General features: G+C 38.7%; 1 protein-coding gene across 2 annotated transcripts; it reads right to left on the bottom strand.

The window, feature by feature from the left end:
* Positions 1 to 1,915: 1,915 nt before the first annotated feature.
* Positions 1,916 to 6,382, bottom strand: Trmt10c (tRNA methyltransferase 10C, mitochondrial RNase P subunit). 2 transcript variants are annotated; one of them, XM_010614717.3, is made up of 2 exons: positions 6,112 to 6,364; positions 1,916 to 3,439 (listed from the first exon to the last, which is right to left on the bottom strand). In XM_010614717.3, exon 2 carries the CDS (start codon positions 3,418 to 3,420, stop codon positions 2,125 to 2,127), a length of 1,296 nt encoding a protein of 431 aa, XP_010613019.1. In that variant the 5' UTR covers positions 3,421 to 3,439; positions 6,112 to 6,364; the 3' UTR covers positions 1,916 to 2,124. The 2 variants fall into 2 exon arrangements, 1 of the variants encoding a protein (XP_010613019.1); XR_778473.2 differs by lacking the exon at positions 1,916 to 3,439 and adding an exon at positions 3,454 to 3,877 and having other exon boundaries at positions 6,112 to 6,382.
* Between the last annotated feature and the right edge of the window lie 3,491 nt (positions 6,383 to 9,873).

Below are 9,873 nucleotides of genomic sequence, written 5' to 3'. Positions count from 1 at the left end.
TTTTTTTAGCAATACTGAGATCATTAAGATAATTGAGGTAAAATTTCTAATACACTGCTAACCATGGGGTGGATTTGCTTAATGATAGCTATTGTTTATAACCCTTAAAAACGTACTCAAATGATGGTTTAAAAAATGGAAACAGAAGGTAAACAATTATTTCACCTTACATGTAAAATTTGTGTGGTGGCAACGATATCTGATTTATTCATACTTAAAGCATGACAAGTATATCTGTGAATATTTAACATGAAACTAATCTAAATCATCATAACCTTTTAAATGAGGTACTACTACCACTTTCATTTGTATGGATGAAGAAACTAGGATGTGGGAATTAGTAGTGAGGTGAGGAGCTGAAATTCAGGCAGCCAGACGTGGTGGTACATGCCCGTAATCCCAGCAACTCGGGAGGCTGAGGCAGGAGGATCGCTGAGTTTGAGACCAGACTGAGCTATATAGTGTGTTCCAGGTCAGTCTCACTACATAGTGAGACCCTGTCTCAACCCCTCCCCAAAAAAGTGGAACCATATTTGAACAGCTCCAGAAATTGGTCTTATTTCTGTACAATTCTCCTTCTCCTACTACAGTCTGACTTACTCCACAGAAAAAAGGCAAGACTACCACCAATTCCAGAGCTTGCTATCAAAGTCCATCACCTGAAAGGAAATGATGTAGGCTTAGTTCTCAAGTCCAAAAATTGTGGGAAATGGTTATGACTGCCTTATCTTAGTCATCCCTGAACTAATCAATTGGCCAGGGGAGACTGGGTACTAGGGCTAACCAAGCCTGTGTGAGGTGTGCCCTTTTGTCACCAGCTGTGGCCAATAGTGCAAAGTTTGTACAATATGGTAGCTTCCTTTCAAAACCTGTTGCTGGTGAAACAGATGTATTTCCTAGAAAAGGAAAACTACACTATAACTGCAAGCAACATTAACCAAATAAACCTTTTTTTTTTTTTTTTTTATGAGGGGAAGAAATTAGTTTTATCACCACAAACTAATTTTTCTCTTTTTTTTTTTGACAGGGTCTCACTATGTAGTTGAGACTGCCCTGCCCAGGCTGGTCTCGTACTCACAGTGATCCTCCTGCCTCAGCCTCCTGAGTGCTGGGATTACAGGTGTGCACCACCACGCCCAGCTCAAACTCATTTTTCATAGCATAGCGAAAGCACAGGACATGTCAAGGGATCTCGTTTCAAGATTCATTTAAGTAATATACCTTAATACCTATGACATGCCCAGCATTGTACCAATGCTTGAATGAGTAAATCACCACCCAAAGTCAAGAAACCTTTCTAAATCAATTTTTTATGAAAGGGTAATCACATAGATAAAAGAATATACGTGTATGTATACACACACATATATGTATATGTATGTATGTATATCTTTTTTTTTTTTTTTGAGACAGGATTTTGCTTTACAGTTTAGGCTGGCCTTGAACTCACTACCTAGACCAGACTGGTCTCAAATTCCCGGTGATCCTCTTGCCTTAGCGTCCTGAATGGTGGAATTACAGGTATGTGCCACCATGCCCAGCTGGATAAAATATCAAAAAAAAAGACATTTAAGAAGGAAAATGAAGTCTATTCAAAAGTCAAACCAAGGGTACAACTATTTTATTGGCCTCATGTAAAGATTATTCCATTAAACCAACATGGGTTATTTCTGATTATTAAATGTCTATCATAAACAAAATATATTTTCAAAGTTCTGTAGAGATTTAAGTAAATAGGCAAAGACTTGCATTAGTTTGGAAACACCTTTTTTGTGGTACCAGGGATTGAAATTAGGACCTAGTGCTTGCCAGACAGACACAGTGCCGCTGAGCAACATCCCTGCCGAAAACACCTTTCAAAGAAAAAGACGAGGGCTGGGAATTTAGCTCAGTGGCACTGTGCCTACCTTGCAAGTACAAGGTCCTGAGTTCAATCCCTGGCACCGCAAAAATCCTGGTACAAGGAAAAAAAAAATTGCTAACAGGACTATATTTCCATTAGTAAATACAACTATAAGGCCAGGGATTTAGCTCAGTGGTTCCACCACCAGCCTTGCAAGCACAAGGTCCTGAGTTCGATCCCCAGTACCAAAACAAACCAAAAAATACAACTATAGTTTCACTCTAATTACTTTTTAAGCTATCAGTTTTTTTATGCCATATTTGTGTCTTTCTACTTAAAGTACCTTTTGGGAATGAATTAAAAGTCTTTGCCTTCTTCAGTCTGTTCATGAACTCTGGAGGATGCTTAAAAATGTCTACAAAACCACTGTGTTTTCTGTTGGGAACAAATTTCAGAGCCTCTTCCCAATTACCAGTGTTTTTCAGACATAACAAAATACGCATCATTTGATCTAAGGTAAGATTTTTGTTACCACTATTCCACTGTAAATATTTATCTAATGGAAGGCATTCTGTTGCCAGGTTTAACCGTTTTGCTTTGGCTAGGGAGATACCTGGCTGCATTTTTTTATCAACAAATGACCCAATTATATAAATTTTGTCATGCTTGAAAGTAGTCATAATGTTGGGAGAATCTGCAGTTAAATATATGATATTATCCTTTGGAAATAAATCTACATATGACTTTTCTGTTACTGTTATGAACAATTTGTCCCATTTTGCTTTATACCTTTTAACTAACTCTATATGGTAAGCACTATCTTTTCTAAGATTGCAGAAGTAAAGATGAAAAGGGTCAACATCTCTTCTGTTACATCCTTCACTTTCTAAAAGTTGTGTAACAGTATTATGCAGTTCCCTTGGTTTCATATAATTATCATACGCCATATCAAAAACCAAAGGTTGTCCAAACTGCACAGCCTGGGCACACTTCCAATCCACTGCAATATTCTCCCTCTGGTCCCAAAATCGAAGAAATAGAAAGTCTTTCTGTTTATCTTCTTCAGTGGTTTCTAACAGGTTGTCCTTTTTTGCTTCTGCCTTTGCTGCTGCTTTCATTTCCTTTTTGTTTTGCTTAGCTCTCTTCCGATATTCTTTAATATACAAAAAATTTAAGTATTTTATTTTTGATGACTTAGAGGCACATTCCATGATGGTCTTGAGCTCTTCTTCAGTGATATGTTCTGGTACATTTTTCCCAAGCAATCTCCACATCTCAATTAATTCTCTGGTGGCAGCTAGAACATCTTCATCCTTGTTACTTGGGACTGTGGAAACAGCTGCTTCTTGCACACTAGATTTCATTGTAGTTTTCCACTCATCCAATTCTAGCTGTTTAGGAGGAGATGCACTCTCCTTATCAGGATAAGATACAAATGTTATTTTGGAAGACATATGTCTCTGCAGTATTGTTGAATATAAATTCCTTCCCTTCCTTGAAAGGGTAAATGGCACCAAAAACCTGGCAAGAGGTCTTAAGAAAGCAACACTAACATTCATTTTGAAGAAAACAGACATGTTAAAAAAAAAAAAAACTCTGTAAAAGAAGATAAATAAAATCAATTAGAAAGAGATTTTAACTTCCAAATGTAAAATTGGGCAAATACAAATTTGATACCAAATGCAACTGATTTGTGAAACACAAAGCTTATGATCACTCCCTAGGCAAAAAATTTAAAACTTATTTGGATTCTTATTTTAGACATTAATTTCATTACAGCTTTAGCCAAAATGATCTCTTGAAGATCCTTTTAGATTTGTATGTAGAGGACCATGGAATTAATATTATTGGATAACAAGGCCTGGGATTTAGCTCAGTGGTTCTGCTGCTTCGCAAGTGCAAGGTCCCGAGTTCAATCTCCGGTACCAAAAAAAAAAAAAAAAAATTACTGGATAACAAAGTTATATATGACTGATATATAGCTGAGATTGTGATGTTACAGTCTCCTCCAGATACAGAGCCAAACTTAAGATCCTAAAAAAGAGAACACAAGAAGACAACAGAAGAGTGATAGAAGATTGTAAGATAGTAAAAAGCACTTAAAAGCTGCTGTAACAATGCCTCTGTGTCTTCAAATATAAATACAGCACACACAGATATACTGATTAAAAAGCAACAACACAACTACATAGTGAGACTGTCTCAAAGTGGGAAAAAAAAAACCCATCGACAAACTCTTCCAGCTCAGACTTAAAAGGATATGAAATCATCAAACAAAATGTCCCAAACTAGGACAAACATATAAAGCTCTACCATTTTACCCTAAAGAAATGAATGCCCACAAGATGAAAATGCTTTACTGTGAAACTAGCATCAATTTCAGTGAAAAAAATTTAAAAATTTTACAAAATACAAACAAAAAAATGTGAAAACATTTTTCCTTTCCCTTGGTTTATTTTTCTTTGGTACCAGGGATTGAACTCAGGACCTTGTGCTTGCAAGGTAGACACGGTGCCATTTACCTAAATTCCCAGCCCTTCTCTTGGTTTTATTGAACGACCTTGCAAGATCCTCTATTTTCTGCTTCTATGGCCTGAAGACTGATGGCAGTATTCCCCACGCTTTACTTTTTGGTACCAGGGATCCAACTCTGGACCTTGTGCTTATGAGGCAGGTGGCGGCACCACTGAGCTAAATCCCCAGCCTTCCACGCCTTTCTTTTAAAGGTAAATAAAATAAAATAAAATAAAATAAAATAAAATAAAAGGTAAAATTTTTCAATCTATTTCCTCATGAGATCTGATATATTCCCATAGCTTTCATTACTAACACCTGAAAGATACCTCCAATGTAACAAATTACTCCTTTTCAACCTGCTTCTCCTCCTGTGTTAAATTGCAGGGATGGACACTGCTCTCAAACCAGGTGCTAGAGCTATAAACAGGGTCATTTCATCGCTGTTTTGTCACAACTATACCTAATCCATTTGTTACAGTCACTCTACTTTTTGAATACTTTTGACTCTATTCACCTCTTTTTAACCTGTTTTCTTTCTTTTAATTTTTTGTAGTGTTTGGGATCAATCTGAAGACCTTGTGCATGCTAGGCAAATGTTCTATCACTGAGGTATATATTTCCATATATCCCAAGCTATTCTTCACCTTGAACTTTATTGTTTGTAATACTGGGGATTGAACACAAGGCCTGCACACCTAGCTACACCTCCAGCACCCTCCCTCCTTTAAAATAATTTTATTTTGAGACAGCTTTCACTAAGTTGTTCAGGCTGGGTTTACACTTTTGATCTTCCTGCTTCAGCCTCGTAGAGTGCTGAGATTATGGCATGTGCCACCATGCCTGGCTTCAAGTCATAATTTACAGCAAGTATGCCTCCTGTCTATTCTCATAGCCCCTTGTGCCTGTGATGGTAGTTTTAACACCGTACTGTAATCATCTAGTGCCTATTTATCCACTAAATGATAAGGATTTTCTCTTCCATAAGGAAAAATGTGTCTATACTGTTACCATTGAAGCTAATATTTGGCCATATTTGCCTTACAATAAAACCCGTCTTAATAAATAGCCTAGATTGAGATTTCTTACATTTAAAAAATGTTCAGAAATTTCTTTAAAGAAAAACTTGCTTTAGGGACGGGGATTTAGCTCAATGGTTCCGCCGCCTGCCTCACAAGCACAAGGACCTGAGTTCGAGCCCCGGTACCAAAAAAAAAAAAACCAAAAAACAAAAAACCCCAACAACAAAAAAATTACTTTAAACTCCCCACAATATATGACCTGGTGTTCTTTTAATAATAAATACTAACTGCAGAAAGTCTTTTGAATTTTGTCTTTGTAAACAGTACACTTCCAGAATGTCGGAGAAACAAGGGCCTAAATTTTATTTTTGCCGTATTGGGGATCGAACCCAGGAGTATATTACCTTGAGTTACACCACATGCCCTTTTACCTATTTTAAAATTTGAGACAGGATTTCACTAAGTTGCCCATGCTAGTCTCGAACTCTCGATCCTCCTGCTTCAGCCTCCCTAGTACTGGAATTACAGGCATAAACAGCTAAATTTTATAAATGATCAAGGATATAACTTTTGGAAACACTGTTCTTGTTTCAGGTCCTGCACTAGTAAGTGTATTTAATCACTGAGTTCCGTCTTATCTTCGGCGTTCTTAGAGCACATGCGCTTACGTGCACTTGGAATGTCGCATCCTCCCCGCAAAAAACACACTAGGAGAAAGAAACATGCGTTTACCAGAAGCTCAGGGACAGCAACTACCGCAGGCTCAAGGTGCAGGAACTGCAGTGGCTGACGATTTGCCTGAAAAGCCGCTCAGAACCAGGAGCTGCAGCTGACCGCGGGCTTTCCAGTTCTTCGCTGCAGGAGTCTCCTCCTTAAAACGGAAAGTTCCTGAGGCGCTGCAGGAAGTACAGCCTTCTCCGTCCGGTGCTGCCTTATGACGTCACGCAAGGCGCGGAAAACCTTCCGGTGGCGAGCAAGCAAGTCTTGGCTCCAAAAAAGAAAAGCTGGGCATTGTGGTGCACTCCTGTAGTTCCAGTACTCGGGGAGCGGAGGAAGGAGGATTGCTGGGAGTTCGAGATCATCCTGGGCTACATAGTGAGTTCCAGTTCAGTCTCAACTACATAGTGTGGCCCTGTCTCAAAAAAAAAAGAAAAGTTTAAAAACTCTTCTCTCAACGTTCTTTCTTCTTAGACTGTGTGTACTCATTAAAATTAATTTTTTTTTTTTTGAGATAGGGTCTTGCTATGTAGTCCAGGCTTACCTGAACTCACTATGTAGCCCAAGCTGAGCTCGACTCGCAGCGAGTCTCCTATCTCAGCTTCCGGAGTACAAGGATTACAGGAGTTTGCCACCACACTTGGCAAAACAAAATTATGAGAAAATTATTTGCAAGTTAACGTGTCTTACAACTTTGCTTTAAATCTCTTGGCATTAAGAATTTAACTTTTGCTGGGCGTGGTGGCGCACGCCTGTAATTCCAGCACTTGGGAGGCTGAGGCAGGAGGATCGCTGTGAGTTCGAGACCAGCCTGGGCTACATAGTGAGTTCCAGATCAGTAGATCAGTTTCAACTACATAGTGAGACCCTGTCCAAAAAAAAAAGGAAAAAACCAAAAAAAAAAAATCCTGTTTAACTTTTTTTTTCCTCTCTCTTTTATTTTCTTTCTTTGCTAAATCTTGCTATATATCTGTGTTGTTGGGGCTGGCCTTGAACTGGTCATCTCACCACAGCCTCTTTAATAGCAAGAATTCTGCCCATGCACCAGTGGCTCAGGTGGAAGTCAGTCTTTTCAACAAATCCTGCTGAAATGTATGTTTACATGAAAAGACTAAAGTTGGGCCTTTACCATGTATGAAAATTGATCGAAGACTTAAATGTAAGAGTACAGTTAACTGTACAACAAGGAAAAATTTTATGGTAGCAGATTTGGCAATTTCATGGATAACACAAAGCAACAAAACAAAACAGGCAAATTGTACTTCATAAAAATTAAGAACTTGTGCATAAAATGATAATATCAATACACTCAACAGGCTTAGAGAGGGAGAAAGTATTTGCAAATCACACATTGGTCAAGAGGGCTGGGAATTTAGCTCAGTGGTTCTGCTGCCTGCCTTGCAAGCACAAGGACCCGAGTTCAATCCCCAGTACCAAAACAACAACAACAAAAAAACCATATCGGTCAAGGGATTAATGTAGAAAGAACTAAAACTCAACAAAAAATCAAATAACCCAATTCAAAAGTAAGCAGAGCTATACATGGTGACTCATTCCTGTAATTCGAGCACTTAGCAAGCTGAGGCAGGAGAATGACCATCAATTTGAGGCCAGCTTGGGCTACATAGTGAGTTCAAGGGCAGCCTGAACTACATAGTGAGACCCCATCTCAAAACAAAAAAGCAAGCAAAACTTCTGTGTGTGTGTGTGTGTGTGTTTTACTGGGGAATGAATGTAGGGTGTTTGTACTGGGCCACATTCTACCCTACCTTGTTTTTTTTTTTTTTTTTTTTTGTTTTAAAATTTTGAGAAGATGTCCAGAAGTTGTACAGATTGAGCTTGAATTGGTGAGCCTCTTGCTTAAGCATCTCAGAATGCTGAGATTAGAGGCATGCACCACCACATCCCACAGAAGAATTTGAATAAACATTTCTTCAAATTGCCAGTAAACACGTAAAAGCTATTCACTGCTTATTGATCTAAGAGGGCTCTCTGTGGTGCACATCTCTGTCCTGCCTGTGCAGCAAAGGACCTATTTAAATAAACCCTCACTTCCATGCTGGTGGCCCTATTTTTGTAAGAAAAGATATTCACTGTCATCATTTTGGACATACAAATTAAAACCACAATGAACTACCCCTTCACATCTATTGGAGTGACATTTTGGGGTTTTTTGTTTTGTTTTGTTTTGATTTGTTTTTTGAGACAAGGTCTCACTTTGTAGTGCAGGCTGGCCTTGAACTTACCATGTAGCCCAGGCTGGCCTCAAACTCATGGGAGTCCTCCTGCCTTAGCCTCCCAACTGCTGGGATTATAGGTGTGTAGCACCACCTTATTGAAGTGACTATTAAAAAAAAAAAAGCTGGTAGTACAGCTCAGTGGTAGAGTGCTTCCTTAGCATGCATGATACCCTGTATTTGATCATCAGCACTACAAAAAACAGACTAACAAACTGGAAAAAAATATGTTTTGGCAAGAACTTGGAGAAATTCGAACCCTGCGCATGGCTGGTGGAAATGTAAAATGATGCAACTGTTTTGTGAAAGACAGGCTAGTGGTTCCTCAAAAAGCCAGTTATAGAATGAACATATTATTTAGCGATTCTACTCATAGGTACTACCTTTCAAGTATGAGACTTGAAAGTAGGGCCATAGATGCCTGTATTCCTTTGTCCATTGCATCATTATTGATAATAACCTAAAAGGAAGGGAAGCAATTCAAGTCCTTATGAACAGATGGCAAGCAAAATATAGTGAAAGTATACAAGGATGTAGTCCTGACTTATTGTACAAATAAATGAACTTTGGGAATTAAACAAACCAGGCACAAAAGAACAAATATTATGAGTCTGCCTATATAAAGCGTCTACAATAAATCATAGAGATAGGAGTAGACTAGTGGTTACCAGTGGGTAGGGAAAGAAAGGAATGGGAAATTGTTGTTTAATGGGTGTGGAATTTCAATATGAGAGGATTGTAAAGTTCTAGAGATGAAATAGTAATAATAGTTGTACAACAATGGAAATGTATTTACTGCCGCTGAACTGCACACTTGTAAAGGATTAAAATTCAAAAGTTCACAATATATGCACATATATATTTGGGGTAGGACCTCACACATGTTAGGCATGTGCTGTACTCATGAGCCCTAGATAGTACATAGATGGATAGATAGCTAGATAGATGGATGTAGATATTGGAGGAAGTAGGGTGCTACCATCTTAACCAAGCTTAACCAGTTCAAGCTTCCCTCTCTCAAGCTGCTTTTCCCAGAATAGACCATCTCCAGTCTCCAGAACACTCTCCCAAACAGCCCCACCTCAAAGCCCCGCTGCAACAGAGATGGCTTCGTAACTCACTGCCTCGATATCATCGTTTCCAAAGCAGCCTGGCCACAACTGCAGTGGTTCAGTAGTCACAGACTCTAATGCAGCTACAAACTTTTCCTCTTACAGCTCCATAGAAGTGCAGAGTGCGTAAAAGATGATTCCACATTGCTCTGCCATTGGCTTTTCTCACATTTTAGACCCATTAACCTTGGGAACTCTGCTCCTTTTTCCTAACAGATATGACTACAATAAAAAACATGAGGGAAAAAAGCAATAGGTTATGAGCCACAGCACAGTATTTTCCAAATGATTTCCAAAAAGAGATATTGTGTGAAAGTCGAGTTAGTATCATGTTAGAGAAATGAGACAGGAATTGGTGCTGTCACCTGCCTCCCAAGTACAAGTTCCTGAGTTTGATCGTTGGTACCAAAAAAAAAAAAAAAAAAAAA

Source organism: Fukomys damarensis, unplaced genomic scaffold, assembly GCF_012274545.1.
Source record: "Fukomys damarensis isolate Sample0158 unplaced genomic scaffold, DMR_v1.0_HiC HiC_scaffold_24, whole genome shotgun sequence".
Classification (NCBI taxonomy): domain Eukaryota; kingdom Metazoa; phylum Chordata; class Mammalia; order Rodentia; family Bathyergidae; genus Fukomys; species Fukomys damarensis.
This window is presented reverse-complemented; position numbering and strand designations above follow the sequence as displayed.

Excerpts from the sequence above, each read along its gene's own strand:
- Trmt10c (XM_010614717.3), bottom strand. The coding sequence starts at position 3,420 with ATGTCTGTTTTCTTCAAAATGAATGTTAGTGTTGCTTTCTTAAGACCT.